The 20,107-nt window shown below is 44.7% G+C and overlaps 1 protein-coding gene across 1 annotated transcript in view; it reads right to left on the bottom strand.

The window, feature by feature from the left end:
- The window catches only part of LDLRAD3 (low density lipoprotein receptor class A domain containing 3), a 333,665-nt gene that overhangs the window by 215,577 nt on the left and 97,981 nt on the right, over positions 1-20,107 (bottom strand). Inside the window, exon 2 of the mRNA XM_006864896.1 lies at positions 517-663. Coding sequence (XP_006864958.1) covers positions 517-663 — 147 coding nt within the window. The remainder of the gene's footprint in view (positions 1-516; positions 664-20,107) is intronic.

Raw genomic sequence — 20,107 nt, 5'->3', positions numbered from 1 at the left:
TTACCAGTTTGGGTCAGACAGTCCTAGGTTCAAGTCCCACATCTGCTACTTGATGGACAGTTAAGATACAGAAGCTGAGAGTCTCTGTTACATCTCGTGCATAGTATGTAAAGTGGAGGCAAAGACAGTACCCTAGAGCCAGATGTGGTTTCCAAAGTTGCAGTCTCATTTCTGCAAAGACCACGCTGCCCTGAGGCAGAGGTACAAGACAGATATGGCAGAGCTCCTGACCAGAGACCCAAACCCACCAGCGTGCAAGCAAGCAAAGTTTGCAGGGTCTGAGCCTGGTGGGGCTCTGCAGGATAAGCACTGGACTGCTAACCATAAGGCTGGCAGTTCAAATCCACTAACCACAGGAGAAACATGAGGCTTTCTGCTCTCATAGATACACCGTCTCAGAAACGCTACACAAGGTCGCTGAGAGTTGGAATTGAATCAATGGCCAGGAGTTTTTGTTTGCGAGCCAAACAAGGGCCTCATCCCCACTCACCCCCAGCCAAGCACTGAGGTACTCACGGCATTCCTTCTCGTCACTCTTGTCAAAGCAGTCGGGCAGCCCATCACACTGCCAGGAGCCGGGAATGCAACGCCCATTACTGCACATGAAGTTGCCTGGAATGTTGCACTCGTTGGTGAAGTTGTTCCCGGGGAGCAGCTGGCTCTCTGTCAGGAGAGGGAGCAGGAGGTGAGCAGACAGCCACAGACCCCACCACCCAAAGCTGAGTTTCCTCACCTGTTAACCTGGCTGCCCCACCCCACCCCACCTCAGAGATTTTGAGAGCAAGAACTGGAAAAACATAGGTGAGCACACAATGGATCCTCCAGGGTTTTTATTTTCTGTTGTCAAGACAAAAGATGGGCTGTAAAACCTAAACATTCTGCTGTCACCACGGAAGGTGGTTACAACTTAGGGTACAAGCAGAAGAAAGCACTGGCTTCCCAATGCCTCCAGTAGCAGGACTGCCAGATCCTTCCAGGCCTCAGACTTTGGCCCCTACAATCACAGAATCTTTGAATTAGGGCCAAATTGGCAGGAATACTGGGAGATAATTTTACTTTCGGAAATCGGAGCCCGGGCCTTCGAAGCCAATCTGCCTGAGGTTCACACGGGTAGGAAAGGCCAAGCTGAAACTTGAACTAAGGCTTCTAACTCCCAAGGGGGTACCAGGGTCACAGAACTGCTTGCCAAGAGTTACTGAAGATTTGGAACCAAGTCCTAAATTGAGCGTCAAGGCTTCCACCCCAAACATCCCAGGGGCCTTGGGGACAGATTTTCAAGAGAGCCAGGATCTGATCCATCTGATCGGTCTGGGCCAGACTGTGGTCACTAGCTGAGAGATAAAGCATCACCAACAAGCATTAACTGGATATTTATCACCCGACACCCATCCTGTGTCCTAAAGATTCAGAGGAAGGTTAGGGCACCTCCCACCTGGTAGGATCAACACACAAGTATATGAACAATTTTGGGCCATGTGATCCGATTTGTTTTCTACTTGCCCAGGGTGGCAGGAAGAGAGTGGGTCTATGATTAGCTTTGCCAAACAGAAGCAACTCCGGATTTCAGTATCACGGTTCCCAGTATCTCATCTTTCACACCTCTAATCTTATATGGGCTGTTCTTTTTATCTGGAATGCCCTCCTTCAATCGGTTGGTCCTTCTAGTGAATCCCTGCACACCCTTTCGCATCCAACTGATATATCGCCTTTGCTCTGAAGTACTTCCTGGTCACTACCTGCAGAAATGAGCACTTACTCTGTTGTCTGGTGACAGCACTGCTGGGTAATGCTAAGACTACCTTACAACTAGAAAAAGTCAGCAACAACCAATCAGACTGGATGCAGCCACAGACAAGCAATACCACTTCAAGCCCAAAGCCATGGGTAAGCCCCTAGAAGAGCATCCTCCCCACTGTACTGAATTAATGATGCACATGCATGCCTCCCTGCTGAAATGCAAGCATTCAGGGCTCATTAGAGAGCTCCAGAGAGAAGCTAAGTGAGAGGCCCCATACTCCACAACTGTGCACATCAGAGCCTAGAAATCTCTCTGTTCCACCCCACTCCCTCACCCATTTGTCTCCAATCCACGCATCTCTATTTCCATAGTCATTAATAGTCCAAGTCACATCATCTTTTATTGGGAGTAACTCCAAAATCTCCCCAACTTGACATCCTGACGCCAGTCTCCACCTTCTCTGATCCCTCCTCCTCACGGTGGCCAGAATGCTCTTTCTCAAGAACAAATTCTAACACTTCCCTGCTTTAAACAGCCAGGAAATGGCTCCCCAATGTTCTTAAGATAAACTTCAAATTTAAGAGACTCAAGAAAAGTATTAGGAAAGAGGTAGCATTTGCAGTAGATCTTGATAAACACACAGAGATGAGAAGTAAGGGCCCTTCAGACCAAGAGAGCAGTGTGCCAAGACTCAAATACATGGGAATATATAATATAAGGCATCAAAGGGTGTAGAAGGAATAATAAACCACAGGTGTGATTATTAGAAATTACAAATGTATGCTGCCACTGTTCTACCAAGTTAGATATCACTAATCAATTACATAGGAAAAGAGTCTGGAAAGGGTGGCCAGGTGCTTGATCCCAGCCAGACACAAATGGTAAATGCAGAATATCCACACATTCCAGCTGTTTCAGACCAACGGCTCTGGTCTTCACCAGCTAGCTCGGAATTCTTCAGTGTTCCAGCGCCTAACTATCATTCTGTTTTGTTTGGATATCACTTTACGCTTACTTTTTGAGGAGCTAGCTACTCAAAGGCAAGCCCCACTGGAAAAGTCACTGCAACTGTGAATTTTTGTTATGGTAAACAGATTTCTGAAGACAGAAAATTGGACAGATTAGATTCCAAAGTGCTTGCTCTGAGAGCCAGTAAGGCTGGCGGCGTGTGGTCATGACAAATGAAAGGTTGTAATGCAGACACTGAACGATGTCAATGTATGTACGTAGTTGGTCCTTGTCATGCAGGGCTCAGGGACCCTGGCCTGCTGAATGACCCCAGACAGGAAGGGCCGTTCTTTGTGCTGTTCTGAGCAGCTCCATTATGCATCCAAGGGGAACAGAACCCCCTATCCTTCAGAGAAGTGACAACATCATCAAAGTCAAAAGCATGAGAAGAAACCAAAGCAGAGAAAAGCAGCCCCCTGGCGAGTCTAACTTCAAAGTATCTCTCTAACCCATTCAGTTTAGCTCAGTAAACTGGTCCCACCCAGCCCAAGCCACCATCTTTTCCTGACCCTCTTCATCTCAACAGGGAAAGAGAGGACACCTTTGGCCCAAAGGAGACAGCTTTGGTTGTCAGAATTTGTGGCAGTGGTAGTGTGCCATCGAGTCAATTTCAACTCCTAGGGCCTTTATTGGGACAGAGGAGACTGCCCCCTAGGGTTCTCTGGACTGTAAATCTTTGCAGGAACCGATCATCAGGTTGTTTCTCCAACAAAGCAGCTGATGGTTTCAAACCACTGACCTTTTGGTTAGCTGCCTGAGGATTTAATCATTGCTGGTAGCGTAGTGGTTACGAATCGGGCTGCGAAACTTAAGATCAGCGGTTCGAAACTACCAGCCGCTCCGCGGGAGAAAGATGAGGCTTTCTACTCCCGTAAGGATTTACACCCTCAGAAACCCTGTACAGGGTCGCTATGGGTCGGAACCGACTCGACGGCACTTAACAACAACAACAAGAACAAGCACTCCTATTGTGGTGTTTGTAGGATCAACACTGGACTACAAACCACAAAGTCAGCAGTTCAAACCCACCAGCTGCTCCTCAGAAACCCTACACAGAGTCGATATTGTTGTAACTGACTTGACGGCACTTAAAAACAACAACAACGAGCCGGTAGTGTTGTGACTTTTGCATTAGCCTGCTAACTGCAAGGTCAGCAGTTCAAATCCACCAGTTACTCTGTGGGAGAAAGATGAGGCCTTCTGCTCCATAAAGATTTAGAGCCTCCAAAACCCTGCACAGGGACGCTGAGTCGGTACGCAGTCGTAAGAAGCACCCTACAATGCACTGCCCCCACTACAAAGACATGTCCAGCCCAAAAGGTCAGTTGGGCTGAGGATGAAAAGCCCTGCCTGAAACCAGTCTCCCGACTTCCATTTCTCACTCTTACCAGGTCAATCCCTTCCATTTCTTCACAGCAGAGTGAGATTTCAGGATAAAACAGATGTCTGAGGGAGCTGAAAATAAATCTAAAGCTTTTGGTTTGCAAGGCACTGCCCACCCGGACAACCTGGTTTCACATCACCTTCTCAAACACAAGGTCATCTCAACAGCAAGACTCCATCTGAGCTGCTCACTGCCCCCAAACATTCTTCTGCCCACTGTCCACCTGGCTAGCCGATTCATCCTTCAGACCTCAGCTTACCACTTCCTCTGTGATCCCTTCGTTGATACTCAGTCTAAAGCTGTTTCCCATTTTTTCCTGTTGAGCACTGTGTTTTCCTGTACCTCGGTTTCTGGTGGTAGATTTATCGGCACTCTCTCCCATCAGACTACAGCTCCCTGAAGGCAGAGACACACTGTCTGGTTTATCTCTGTATCCTCGGCACCTGGCACTCAGTTGTTACTTGCCATTGACGCATCACAACCACACACACAGTGGAACAAAGGCCTGTGGATTGGACCACTGGGATCTATAGGGTTTTCATTAACAGGTGCTTCGGAGGCAGATCACCAGGCCTTTCTTCCTACTCAGCTTTAGTCTGAAAGCGCCACTGACAGACAGGATGCACACCGGCAGGGAACTGAGCCTGGGTTTCCCATATGGAAGGTGCTAACTCTACCAGTAAACCACCGCTGTACTTCAGTTGTTGCTGTTGTGTGCTATCCAGTCGGTTCTGACTCATAGTGACCTAGGGTTTCAAGGAGCAGCTGGTGGGTCTGAAGTGCCGACTTTGTGGTTCGCAGCCCAGTGCTAATCCTATAGCACCACACCAGGAGTCCAAAGATTTCAGTAGGTCCCTAATAAACATCTGTGGCCACTCTAAGAACTGAGCATGTGTCATGTACGTATTTCCCCAAGCCCTGGTTCTCTTTCTTGGACAGTTCCACCACCCACTCCTGCCTAAGGCCCTAGAATATGAGCAGGACATGTACATGCATCGTTAAAATAAAGGACATAGGTAGGGGTGTCTGGATTTGTGCGAGTAAATTACTACCCTGTCTACTTTCAAAGAGGTTAGAAATCTTTTCCACCTGACAGCAGGACTTTCTTGTGGCTGAAATATTTATCCCTTCTCAGTGTCCTAGTACACATTTAGAACCCAAAACAGACAAGTATTAGCGTGAAGTTGGCTAGCTGGAGTTTCTCCTCCCCACTTTTCTTTCTTTTCATTAAGCTGAAAAATGAAAAAGAGTTACCCATTTTCACTGTTGCACATCACTTACTTAAAATAACTCCACCATCTGCACCAAGAACGGAGGGGGGGGGGGGGGGGGATTCCAAGTCCTCTCACTTCAGGCAAATGCAAAAAATCTGCTCTAACAGCTCTTTCTAAAATTTCTGGCACCCAAAAATTTATATTTGATGACGGGGCCCAAACTGGAGCAACCACCAAAAGTTAAGACAGCTACGACATTCCATCCCTAATTCACATTAACGGAACACAAACTTTCCCAGCTGAGAAATGGGAATTACAGTGGGAGCCCTTCTCCCCCTCAGCCGGTCTCCTACCCCTGGGGACATCCCTCGGTCACAATCCATGCAGTGCAGAAATGACCATCTGCAAACCATCCAAGAGTCTCATCTTCCAGATTTCTGCTTCCTGACAATCCAGGTGTGCATCTTAATGAACACACAAAACCCCAGATATATATGTCCAGATTAACATCTGATTTTCTAAAGCCTCTCCCAGGGAGTGAAAACACCTCTTCCCACAGCCTGATACCAACAACATAATGTTAAGCGTCTTGGAAAACAACAGTCTGCTTTCTCTTTGACTCACTCATCAAACACACACTTCATGCACAAGAATGTATAAAGTCACGACATGCGTTGGCCTGCAATAATTTGTTTGTAAACACCCCCGGGAAATCCCCCGAAGGCCCCTCTGACTCCAGACTGCTCAGCCACAGTGGCATCAGAGTTGGATGGAACCAGAGACGTCTGTCCTCATGTGCTTGCCAGAATCATTTGGTTTTCATCAAGCAAGTTGCTTTCTGCTGCAGCCTGGCTGTGAGCTCACCAAGAAGGCCTGGGCTCACATCAAGGATGTACTTCTGGCTCCAAGTACCTAAGCACAGCCCGGTCTCCAATACGCCAAGCCTCAGTTTGTGAAGGAAAAAAAAAAATCCACCACCTGTTAGTCATAGTGCCGTGGTTTGCATGTTGCTATGGTCCTAGACACTATATCACCAATATTTCAAATACCAGCAGGGTCACCCATGGTGGGCAGATTTCAGCAGAGCTTCCAGCCTGACACAGAGTAGGAAGCTGGCACTCTACTTCAGAAAAACCCTGTGGATGACGATAGAATATTGTCCCACATAGTGCTGGAAGATAAGCTCCCTAGGTTGGGAGCAGTGAAGATACACAGTGGCTGAAATAATGCCCTCAAGCATAACAAGTTTCTTGAAGATGGTCCAGGGCCAAGCAACGTTTCATTCTGTTGTACATGGGGTCACCATGAGACAGAAACATCTCACTGTCAACTAACAACAACAATAGGGAAGAAATAACCCATGGAAACTGGTGAAATGGTGTAAGACGCTCCCATGAGTTTAGCCAAGGAATGCTGACCCTTTGAACACTCAGATGGTGCATGAACCGGAAGGAAGAGCAGGAATAACATATGGGTGGCGTGTGTCTCCTGGATAGAGAGCATGCATAGCTGTCCACCAACATCTGCCAGCCTCCACTGTTTGCTTCTCTCTCATGCCAAGTCAGCAGCAATAACCCTCCCAACCTGACCGATGTTTTCTTTGTCTCTTCACACAAGCTAGCAAAGAAAGCCAATGGCTAGTATCAATGAAGCAAGTCAAGAGAAAGTTGAAGAGGTCTTGGAAAAGGACAGTTCTTAACCAAGAAATATCTTTATAAATTATTTCAGTCCTGTATTTATAGCCTCATTAGGGCCTGAAGCTGTTACTTACATTTTTTAGTTATGCTTTGTTGCATTTCATGAGGAAAATGCTGTCAGAGCGGCATTAACGTAGCAGAGGTCTGCAGAGCTGAGGGGGTGAGGCTCTCACAAAGCCCAGGATGCACAGGTCTGGGCCCTACTGGAACCACTGGGGGATATGATCCTCATGTTCCCAACTTTGTACAGTGCAATTCAAGCCCTCCCATCCTGGACCTCCTTTCTCCCTATAATCCAAAATCTCAAACCCATGCCATCGAGTCGATTCCAACTCATAGCAACCCTATATTGGGTCTCCCAGGCTGTAAACCTTTACAGGAGCCAAAAGCCTCATCTTTCTCCCACGGAGCAGCTGGTGGGATTGAACTGCCAACCTTCTGGTTAGCAGTCCAGTGTTCTCCTACAGCACTACCAGGGCTCCTTGATTCCTCCCTGTTGATGTTGTTAAGTGCCATCAAGTCGGTTCCAACACATAGCGACCCTATATAGGGTTACCAAAAACAGCTGATGGGTTTAAACCACCCACCTTGTGGGTAGTAGTCCAGTATTCATCCTACAACACTACACCAGGATTTCTTGATTCTGCCTCCCAATAACCCCTTTAATAGTCTTATAGGATTCAAAATTAACTCAGGGTTGGTTTTTTGGTTTTAGCAATCATTCATGATTGAATTTTGATGAAGGAGGAACTAACTAACATCTACAGCACTCAGCAGCTAACTGAATGGCTAAAAATTCAAACCCACCCAGAGACTCCATGGGCAAAGCCTGGGCAGTCTGCCCCTATAAAGATTACAACCTAGAAAGCCCCCTGGGGCAGTTCTACTCAGGAATGGTAATGCACGGGGTTGCTATGAGTCACTGACTCAACAGCACTGAACAACATCTACTAAAGCATTTAACACACAGGGGGGCTGTTTAACATCAATTATCTTCAATTCCTCACAACAGCTCTATGAAATGGGAACCATAGACCACTTTACAGATAAGGAAACCGAGGTTGAAGTAACTTGCTCATGGTCATAAGGTGAGAACAGGGGTCGGTGAACTTTTTTCAGTGAATGGTCAGATAGTAAATCTTTTAGGCTATGTGAGCCAAGACATCAAGTTAAGGATTTCCTGAAGGTACTTACATAACAGGAAAGAAAAGACAATTCTACAATTTTTTTTATTGATGAAATTCAAAGTGTACTCATAGTAAGTGAGAACAATTGTCTGCAATGTAGATCTATTATTCAAAGTGTGTGACCCTCATCATCAAAATCTATTACAAATGCTTGATTTTCTTTCACCCTCTGAAATTCTGGAAACCAAACTTGGTTTTTAAAAAGTTATTTTTTTTTTTAGTGAATTCTGGCTCGTGGCAACCCATGTGTTAGAGTAGACAGGCTTCATGAGGTTTGTTTGGCTGTAACCTTTAAGGAGCAGATGCATGGCCTTTCTTTCATGATGCCACGAGGCGGGTTAGTCCCAGCATTGCCACTGAACTAGTTTCAATTCACAGCAACCCTTTGTAGGCTTTTCCCTGCTGCAAAATTTTACAGGAACAGAAAGGCTTCGCTCTGTCCAGCCGAGGCCTGCGGAGTGGCTAGTGGATTCAAACTACTGACCTGAGCAGCCCCACCACATATGAGTGAAAACCATTTGCAGTCCACAGGGACCTATTCTAAGCCTCTTGTTGTAAGTGCCTTCAAGTTGGTTCCGACTCGTAGACAACCCATATAGGGTTTCTGAGGAGCGGCTTATGAATTTGACCCTCCGACCTTGCGATCCAGTGACCTTATGGTCCAGTACATTATGCCACAGCGCCATATCAAGTCTCTTTAGCTAACAGGCTGTGTAAAAGCAGGTGGTGGGCTGGCTTTGGCCAAGGGACTTGTGGTCCTTGGGCCATCGTTTGCTGACTCCTCAGCTAGAAGATTACTACTGAATCTACAATAACAAAACTACAAAGGCGCCCCATCCATGGCTTCCTGTTCAACCCATCACATCCATCCCCTTGTTTACTGGCTCTTCCCCACATCAGGAAGGCAGGAGCCTTGGGTGTCCTGCCCCATTGTATCCCCACACCTAGCAAGTGCAGGACAACTCAGCAGGCACACAGTAAGTGCTTATTTACTGCAGGGGTGGAGGAGGGAACCTGGTGAGCCCAGGGCCTTTTGCAGTTCTAACACTCTTAGGTTGGGTGAATTTATCTTCACCCTACTTGAACCCATTTAGATTTTGTCACGCACAGTATCATGGATAAATGAGCTCGTGTCTGCAAAACACTTTAAGAGTTCCTAGGAGGAAAGAAAAAGAAGTGCCGAGCTTCTAGATGATTTTTTTTCCCCTTTGAGAATATACACAGCAAAACAGACAGACACCAGTTTCTCAGTTTCTACATGAACAACTCAGGGATGACAGTCTTCGAGTTGGGTGACCATTCTCAGCTACCTTTCCTGAGTTGTTTCCTCCCCATTAACACAAACTCACTGCAGGTTCCTATCTAAGCTTTCAAGTTGTTGTGTAGCTGTTGTTGTTACATGCCTTCCAGTTGCTTCGGCCTCACAGGGACCCTGTATAGGGTTCCAAGGGAGGAGTGGCTAGTGCTTATCCTACAGCACCATACCAGGGCTCAATTTGATTCCATACAGTTCTTAAAAGAGCATAATACTCACAGCAGGCAGATTTTTTGTTAGTTGTTTTTGTTTGTTTTCCTTGCTAGTTAAGCTAAACTATTGTGTGTGTGTTTTAAACTTTAGGGATTATTTTTTGGTTTTTTGGTTTAAGGTTTAAATTTATTTCAGAGCAAGTTTCAAGGGTTCATCTAGCCTTCCTAACTTCAGAAACTCTACAGTCAATGAGAATTTTAAATTCTGTCATGCATTTTCCCCTTTTGGACCAGGATTCTTCTATAGAATCTTTCATCAAAACATTTAGTAATGACAGCAGGATACCATCTACTTCTTCTCGTCTCCTAGCAAAGGAGGCTGTTGTTCCTGGAGGCCATTAGCCACACATCCCAACTCCTCCTCCTATTCTGGACTCTCTTTCTTCCTCTTTATTGTTAGGTGTCATCGAGTCGGTACCGACCCATAGCGACCTTATGCACAGCAGAACGAAACACTGCCCGATCCTGGGCCAACCTCACTATCATTGCCACACTTGAGCCCATTGATGCTGCTACTTTGTCAATCCATCTTGCTGGGGGGGTCTTCCTCTTTTTCTCTGACTCTCCACCCACATGATATCCTTTTCCAGCAACAGTTCCCTCCTGACAATATGTCCAAAGTATGAGAGATGAAGTTTGGCCATTATGGCCTCCAAGGAGCACTCTGGCTACACTTCTTCCAACACAGATCTGTTGGTTCTTTTGGCAGCCCACAGCACTTTCAATATTCTCCTCCAGCACCATAACTCAAAAGCATCAATTCTTCTACAGTCTTCCTTATTCACAGATGAGCTTTCACATGCATATGAGGTTACTGAAAATACCACAGCTTGGGTCTATAAACTGATTATCTTTGCTCTTCAACACTTTAAAAAGGTCTTGTGTAGCAGATTTGCCTAATGCAATACGTCGTATCATTTCTTGACTGCTGCTTCCATGAGTGTTGATAGTTGATCCAAGAAGAATGAAGTCCTTAACAACTTCAATTATTTTCTCTGATGATGAGAATGTTATTTATTGGTCCAGTGGTGAGGATTTTTGTTTTCTTTACATTGAGATGTATTCCATACTGAAGGCTGTGCTCTTTGATCTTCATCAGTAAATGCTTTAAGTCCTCTTCACTTTCAACAAGCAAGGATGTATTATCTGCATATCGCAGGTTGTTAATGAGTCTTCCTCCAATCCTGATGCCATGTTTTTCTTCCTGTAATTCAGCTTCTCGGATTATTTGCTCAGCATACAGGTTGAATAAGGATGGTGAAAGAATACAACCCTGTCGCACACCTTTCTTAATTTCTTCCTCTTTAGCTCCAGGTCAATTGAGACCAACTGTTGTGGAGTGCTGGTGTGGCGCTGTGGGTTAATGCGCCAGATTGTAAAGCCGTTTGAACTACAAAGTTGGCAGTTCAAAGCTCACCAGCTGCTCCTCAGAAACCCTACACATGGTTCCTATGGGTTGGAATCGACTTAATGGCACATAACAACAACACATGGTCACTAGCAAGTTTTTAAGATCCCATGCACTATGCAACCAACTAGGAGGTAGAGAAGAACCACTAAATATGTTATTAGACAATTTTCTGGATGTCCCATGAAACAGTGACCCTAAACCTCCAAACTAAGGAAGTAAATCCCATGCGGTGTTTGGCTGTACAGCAAAAGCCTCAGCAGCTACTTAAAAAAAGAAAAGTTTTTGCCTTTGTTGTAACTGTATCTAGGTCCTCCCCACATCAGGCCAAGGTGAGAACATGCAGCAAGAGCTTTACCCACATGCTCTACTTTCTCAGCTTCAAACAGCGGCAGCAACAGGAAGTAAGAAGGTAGGTAGTAAAGCTAAACTGGAGGGCAGGAGAGGGGACAATATAATGACCAATTGTATCAGGTCTGTTGACAAGCTGGGCTCAGGAGAAAGTTTCTCAGTCCTGTGTTTCCACATCTCATGGAAACAGCCACAGGGTGAAGAAGAAGGAAGGAATGTGCTCGGAGCCCAAGTTCAACCCTGTTCCATCTGCCCCAGAACCACTTCTGTAGTTGCTCGGACCCATTCCATACCCTGTACTCTGTCCCACACGCAAAAACCCAGGCAGGGCAAGTACGGATACCAGATCGCCAACCAAGTGAGGTGGCTTTTTAAAACCAAACCAAACCAATTATCTCTGAGTTGATTCCAACTCACGGTGACCCTATTTTTATGTTTGTTATTATATTTTAATAAATAATAACAAACACCAACCAGCACTGACCATATTAAAAACGACTGAGAAATTCAACCCCATCAAAAGTTAAAGCTCCTGATCATCAAAACATACTACAAACACAAAGGATAAACCAACTAACTGGGAGAAGTTATTTGCCACATATATGGTCTACAAAGTACCAATATCCAGAATCTTCTTATAAGACTCTATGAGAAAACACAGGCAATCCAATTGAAAAATGGATGAAGAATATGAACAGGCCCTTTTGCTAATGAGGAAACTAAAATATCCACTTACAATATCTTCAGTCTCATTTCTAATCAGAGAAGACATATGGAACAGGAAGTACTCTCTCAGACCCATTAGACTTGCAAAGTCTGGAAGTCTGACTTTCTTCAGTGGGAAGATGCTGTGGAGCAGCGGGAGCTCACGTGTTGCAAATAGTGGAGGGGCTCTGGAGAGACATTTGTCAAATTGCATATTGTTTCCATCCTAGTGACGCCATGTGACAGAGCAGAACTACCGCTGCCTAAGGGTGTTTTTTATGGCAGCAGATCATCCAGTCTTTTCTCCCTAGGTGAGTTTGAACCATCGACTTTTTGGTTAACAGCTAGGTGCTTAATCATTGCACGACCTGGGCTTCTTCACCAACTCCTGGTGAACCTAAAAACTCAGTCTTAGAAGAAATACCAACAGAATGCTTCTCAGAAGTGAGATGTGAGACTCCAGTTTGCTTACTTTTGGACACATTATTAGGTAAGACCGAAGTCTAGCAAAGGACATCACATTTGGTAAGGCAGGCGATGAGCAAAAAGAAGGGAAACTCTAAGTGAGATAGACCGACGTGGCAGCCACAGCAAGGGATTCAAGCATGAGGAGGGCACATGACCGGCAACGCTCCTTTTTGTGTCACACTATGAGTCACAGGCACACCGATGGTCATTTACAACAGCAACGGCAGATGCTCATGCTGTTGGAGGCTCCATTCTTCTTCTGGGACAGTCCCTAAGCCTGGGATGAGTGTGTAAGGTGACAGCTACAGAATGTGTACTGTGGTACCATTACAACAAGAACGTATAGAGCAAACTAAATCGTCCCCCAAAGGAGAATGGATGAAAAATCAGAGTACAATTACACCATGAGAGCCTATTGCAGAGCTTTGAATGAATGAACTAGAACGTCATGAATCAACACAGATACATCTGAGAAGCCTGATGCTAAATGGTAAAAGCACGTTGCAAAATACCATTTCAAGCCAGTTTGAAAACAATACGAAATTCAAGGAAGTGGTCACCTCCAAGGAATGTGATCAGGAGAGGTATATAAAGTCTTTCAACAGTAGAATTTTTTTCTTTAATAACAATGTGATGCAAGAATAGCAAAATATCAGCATCCAGGGGAGCCAGGTGACAGGCATACAAGCTTTCTCTACATTATTCTTGGTACATTTCTCTGACTTAAATGTTTCATCAATAAAATTTATTCTAAAAAAAAACAAAAACTTTAGTAATATTTGCAGAAAAGAACCTATGAAAGACATATGAAACAGTTTGCCACTAATATTCTAGCTATGCAACCTCCATCCACCATAAAAGAAGGAAAGATAAAAGGAGCCAAGTGATCCTCCAGGAAAGGAAAGAACAAATATCAGGTCATCCACCCAGGAGATTTGGACTATGTGAACTCTTTTCATTTTCTGAAAGGCAACAGCAGTTGCTGGGTAGAAGCTGACTGTGGAGGAAAAAATAAATAACCTCTCAGAAAATAGATTTACCCACCCGACTTATTAAACCATGGCATTCCAAAAATAAAAATAGCAAGACCCAACCAGAAGGTCAGACCTTTTTAAAATACTAACTCTCTGTGAAGTCAGGGAGAGGGACGCCACAGTCAAGTTGGCTCCCTTGGAACAGTCACAACCATCTGCCACCTCACCCCACAATGGAGGATGGCAGGAAGCTGACAGACAGCTGGCTAGGCTGGGAATGGTCACAGCTGTGGTGTGACAAGGAATGCCTGCTGGTTTTACCAGCAAAGGAAAGGTGGGCTGTAGGTGGGAGTGCAAAGAAACCAGCAGGTGAGACTCCACCCTTCCCTGAAGCTTGTCCCTACCTTCTCCTGGGAAATCAGTCTTAAAATTCTGAGAGCCTGGGCTTGGATGTCACTCAGATCTGGATTAAGTGCCCAATTCTCTTATGATCAGAATGAGCTGGCTGACCTCATACAGGTAGGCATCCTCTGTAAGTTTCAAGTCTCCATATATAAAATTAGGATGGTGCACAAAGCTAACATGTTTGGTTGCTAAGTGAAAGGTTGGAGGTTCAACTCCACCCAAAATTGCCTAGCCATCTAATTCCCAAAAATCAGCCATTAAAAGCCGTATGGAGCACAGTTCTACTCTAGACACTCATGGGGTTCTAACTCAATGGCTGAAGAACAGAGAATATATATGACACATACCCTGGTAACGTAGTAACCACTACAAATCGGGCTGCAAACCTCAAGGTCAGCAGTTCGAAACTACCAGCTGCTCCGTGGGAGAAAGATGAGACTTTCTGCTCCCATAAAGATTTATAGCCTCGGAAACCCTGTACAGGGTCGCTATGGGTCGGAACCAACTCAACGGCACTTAACAACAACAACAACATACATATAACAGAATAGGGGTGTCCACTTGGGGCTCACTAGGGTACTGGTATTTGTTAGTCCTTTCTTTCCTCTCTATATTTTTGTGTCTCCTTTTCACAGTTGTTAAGTGCCATCGAGTTGGTTCCAACTCATAGTGGCCCTGTATAGGATTTCCGAGTCTATAATATAATCTTTGTGTAAGCAGAAAGCCTCATAGTTCTCCCAAGGAGCGGTTGGTGGGTTCAAACTGCCAACGATGTAGTTTACAGTCCAGTGCTTATACTACAGAGCCATTATGTTTCCAACCCTTGTCACAAAGGTGGTACTAATAGTACTCAGAGAAGGCTGAGCCCCTGTTCTCTGCTGTATCCCTGGAAAGGGTGAATCCAGGGAGGTGGGAAGCTTTCTGGAATTGGGGCAGGGGGGACAGTAGCAGAGACTTGCTGGATATTTGGTCCAGAAAATCAGACCCTGGGGATAGACACCAAGTTGTAAGAACATAATTAAAGAGCTCACATCTAGGCCCTGATTATGTGTCTTCCGACACAGGATCTTGTTTTGATGGTTCCCAGGAAATAATTAGCCCTCATTGGATCATTACTAGGACTCATTAATAGCCCAAATTATAAACATGAATCAGCCCCTCTAAACATTGTGGTTATACGACAAGCCAAAAGAGAAAGGCAAATAGGATTCACCATCAGGATGTGAGTGAGTTGCTTCACCTCTCTGAGCCTCAGTTTCCCCAGCTGTAAAATAAGACCATCACAAAGGACACACATCCAAGTTCCTTCCCAGAGTAGTGGTGGTGGTGGCGGTGATGTGCCGTGGACTCGGTTCCGACTCATAGAGACCCTGGTAAAGGGTTTCCAAGGCTGTAAATCTTTACGGCAGCAGAAAGTCTCATCTTTCTCCCAGGGAAGAGCTGGTAGTTTTGAACTGCTGACCTTGAGGTTCGCAGCCTGATTTGTAACCACTACGCTACTAGAACTCCTTCTTTCCCAGAGTGCTTACTCTTTATTTGTGTGGACATGGACCCAGTCCCCACAACAGGCACAATTTATCTTCCTAGGTATGTTCTTTAGCATTTAAAAATAATACCTGGAATTTACACAGAACTTTTCCTCCAAGGGCGACAGTTCAAACTTACCAGCAGCTCCACAGAAACCCTGTATACGTCAAGACCGACTTGACGGTACTTCACGACAACTTCCTCCAAAGAACTGAAAGCATCCCTACATGGCAGGGAGTGAGCTAGTGCCTATTTTTTTTTAATAGGGAGAGACTAAGACCCAGAGTCTGTCAAAAGGAGGGCCATTGCTGGCCCAAGAATTTCAGTTCCTGGCATTTGGATCTGACTCAATTCTCCCCTCCCCCCCACCCCCAACTCTACAACTCTGATTTCTTCTGCAATGGCTGGTCCCCACACTCACCTGCACCAAGAGAAAAGAATCTCCAAACGGCAGAAATTAGACCTGCCTCTTATTCCCTGTTTCCTTAAATTATCCACACCATCTTCCATTATGTTTTGGTAAATGGACAATTGTTTGGCTTATCACTACCGATTAGGAAAGGAACACTGCCAGGGAAATCCAAAACGCCAGCCTGCTCCCACCAAGCAAGCAGGGGGAATACATATGAACTGGTGCGTCTTTTAAATTTTTCTTAAGTAGCTTAATCCATTAAATCAACCCATGCTGCTTCTGACATCTGCTCACGTGGGAACCTTTCTCCTCAAGGAGCATGAAGACAGGCCCTCCATCATGAGGAATTAGCTGACTTCTTGAGCAAATGATGTTTGTACGTCTAGCAAGTGCCAGAGTTAAGCAGTATTTGCTGCCAGAGGCCCTGTTTTAGTATGCATGCCTGAATGAGCTGGCTTTCAGAGCTCAGGAGCAAGTCCTTTACCTTTGTGGGAGACGCCTCAGATTTGCTAAATCAAAGTGTTGAGGCTGCTAAGAGAAACCTGATAGATTCAGATTGTGATGGTTAGCTTGTGAATGTCCAGAAAAGAAAGCAGGTTTAAAAACCAAAGAGCGATTACAGACCTCTTCTCATTCCATACTGGAACCCATGAACTCTGCATTCAAATTTTACGACTTCCACATTGAAGAAGGGTTTAACCCCTCTAGGTCTCAGTTTCCTCATCTACAATATGGGGTAGAGCAAACTCAATCCTGACCAACCCAACTGGGTCATCAATGGGCTGTTTTGTCCATCTTGGTATTGGAGCAGATAATACTGAAACTTTCACTGTGTACCATGCACACCAGAAAACTACTGAAGGAAAAACAATACTAAAGCATCCGAGATTTTCATATATTTTATAAGACAGCACAGAGATTAGCCACAGTTCATTTATAAACGAGAACAAAACTCAGAATTATTTTTAAAAAAAGACCGGGGTTACTGGTCAGAAAGAGACAGTGCTTCAGATCTGGAAAGGAACTCACTCTGGGCCCAATTTTCAGCCAAGGAGTAGTAGACAGATACGGGGACAACACCTGTAAGGTATGCTCACCATGGAATCAGCACTCATTTAAGATCAAAAGGACAAGGTTTACTGAAGGACAAAGTTGAGAAGGGATGGGAAGGAGGGTGGAATGCAAAGAGGAACCACAGGGAAGAATCCTGGTAACTGCTGTTGCAGGGAGGGAATTGCAATCATTGAGAGGAAATGCAGAGTATGATTTGTTGAATGTATAACTAATTATCTTCTCTGAAAACCTTCACTCAATTCACAATAAAAAGTTTAAAATTTATTACTCGCTTTATAAGAATTGGAATCCTGTTGGGAAGCTGTGGGTTACTGTGCCGGACTGCAAAGTTGGTTTGAACGCCAATGTTGGCAATTCAAGCTCACCAGTTGCTCCTTGGAAACCCTATACAGGGTCGCTATGGGTCAGAACCAACTCAATGGCACATAACAATATAACAACAACATTTAAGAATTATGTGTGGCGTTGTAGGGTAAACACTAGACTGCAGACCATAAGGTTAGCAGTTAAAAACCACCAGTTGCTACTTGGAAACCTTATACAGAGACACTATGAGTTGGAACTGACTCGAAAGCGCTTAACAAAAACAATCATACAAACTAGATGTAACGTAGGTACATAATATGTCAGTACATAAGATACACCCCCTTATAATGTAGTTACATGACTCATAATTAGAGGAAAGGTGATCTGAAGTGTAAAATGATCCGCCCTGAACAGAACACAATAGAATTGTATCCTAGGTTCAGAGTCAAGATCTGGAAACAATGTTTCAGTACGTTGCACAATGTTCCCCAGAGCAGGGCTTCAGTTCTTTGAGACACAACCATGCTCTCTGAGAATCAGGGTAGCTCCCGACCAAAACACAGGGAAGAAGTCAAAGGCTTGGTCAACAGTGATGACATCACAGTCTGCCTGCTGCTCTTCCATCTGATACCCAGCCCATCTCTGCTCTCATCACCTCTCCAAGCTGTCCTTCCAAGTCTCCCAAATGCTGAGCCCAAAGGTAATTTCTCAGTGCTACCCAATCACCCTTCTGCTGCACTGGAACAGCTGGGTCACTCACTTTACAGTCTGAAAGATCATTCCCTTGGCACCCCCGACACATTCCAACACATCCTCTTCCAACACGTCCCCCACATACCTGGGTCCCTTCTAGTTCCTTCATCCACCCCCAGCAGCCTTCAGAGTTCTATCTCCATCTGCTTGAGTGATAGAGAACATCTTCCCTGGATAATCCATCTCGTCCACTTTTAGGCTTCATCTTGATGGCGATAATTCCCAATGGACACCTCCAACTCAACTCTTCCCCTCATCGCAGTGTCCGCCCACAGTTTCACATTCCCATCCCCTGCTGCCAGGGATGCTTCCAACCCAGCACAAATTCCATGTGTCTAAAACAGAACTCTCAATTTTCCTTCTATACCTGCTCCTCCTACCCACTCAGTGCTTCAGCTGGTAGACACGCCAGTCAGCCAGCCCTCTCCTTCATCCACATCAGTCAACTGGTATATTTTTAGCTCCCAGTTCTAGTCCTAGTGGGGGGACTCCTGGTGTGGTGCTATAGATAAGCACTGAACTGAAAACCACAAGGTCCTTGGAAAACCTATACAGAATCGCTATGAGTCAGAACTGACACTTAACAAGTCCTAGTGTGGAGTCCTAGTGTGATGAATTAGGATATTGCACTGGACCACAAGGTCGGTTTGAATTGCAAGGTTGGAGGTTCAAGCTCACCAGTTGTTCCTCGGAAACACTATACAGGGTTGCTGTGAGTCAGAACCAACTTAATGGTACTTAACAACAACATCAACAAGTCAGTGTGGAATGCAGTGCCTACATACAATAAGTACTGGACTGCAAACCAAAAGGTCCACAGTTCAAACCCACCAGCTGCTCCATGGGAGAAAGATGAAGCTTTCTGCTTCCTTCAAAGGTTTAAAGCCTTGGAAACCCTATATAGAGTCGCTATGAGTCGGAACTGACTCCATGGCACTTAACAACAACAAGTACCGGCATGGCACTGTAGGATAAGCAGTGGACTGCTAACCACAGATTGGCCAGAACAATTTTTTTGTTTTGTTTTTATTCATAGTATTATTCTCTTTCCTGAGAAGTTCATGGATCCTAGGATTTTCTACAAAGCAACTGTCACCTCTAAGTTTAAACCAACAATCCTTTAAAGTAAAATTCAAATGTAATTCAGTGCTTGAGACTGCAACTACAGCAGGCAAGAGCTTGTCTACAGAGTTCTTGGAACGAGGACTTTGTATACAATGTGAGTTGTCACAGCATCATCTGACACAGTTGTCCATGAGACAAATACAACATTCTGTGATGACCCAGTCTCAAAAAGTCAGCTCATAAAAAAAAAAAAAAAAAAAATCAAGGTTGACCTTCATGTTTTAAATAAGAGAATTCAGACCAAGCTATTATCTGAGCTCATATGATGAAACATCTTTTAGTTCCATAAATTATAAAATGCATGCAAATTTGGACTGTCCACAAAACTGAAGAATAATCCTAACTTGAGGGATAATCCTAACTTAATTAGCAGTAATTTCACTGCATCCTTTTTTTCCACCTTCCATGCCTTTGTCGTACAGCTTCTCCCTGATGCTTGACTTTATTTGCTCCTTAGCAATAGTCTGCATGTAAAGAAAGGTGTGTGTGTTCAGTTCAATGGCTTGAAATAGACTATTTCCTTTTTCAAGAATTTTTTAGGAGAAGAGTACCTATTTTGTTTGCTTTGTAAAACAGATGACAAGTCTCTTGAAGAAAAACATAAGTAGAGTACTGTTAAAATATAATGCTGTTAGTATGGATTTCTTTGTATTACTGTTATTCTTGTTAAGTGCTGTCGGGTCGGTTCCGACTCCTAGAGACCCTGTATGGAGTTTCAAAGGAGCGGCTGGTGAGTTTGAACTGCTGACCTTGTGGTTCAAACCGATCTTGCAATCAAGCTGTTTATTGTACAGTGCCACACTAGGACACCATTCTCTCTCTCTCTCTCTCTCTCTCTCTCTCT

This window comes from Chrysochloris asiatica, unplaced genomic scaffold, assembly GCF_000296735.1.
Source record: "Chrysochloris asiatica unplaced genomic scaffold, ChrAsi1.0 scaffold00072, whole genome shotgun sequence".
NCBI classification, from domain to species: Eukaryota; Metazoa; Chordata; class Mammalia; order Afrosoricida; family Chrysochloridae; genus Chrysochloris; species Chrysochloris asiatica.
The sequence above is the reverse complement of the archived record's forward strand: the minus strand, read 5'-3'. Positions and strand labels throughout refer to the sequence as shown.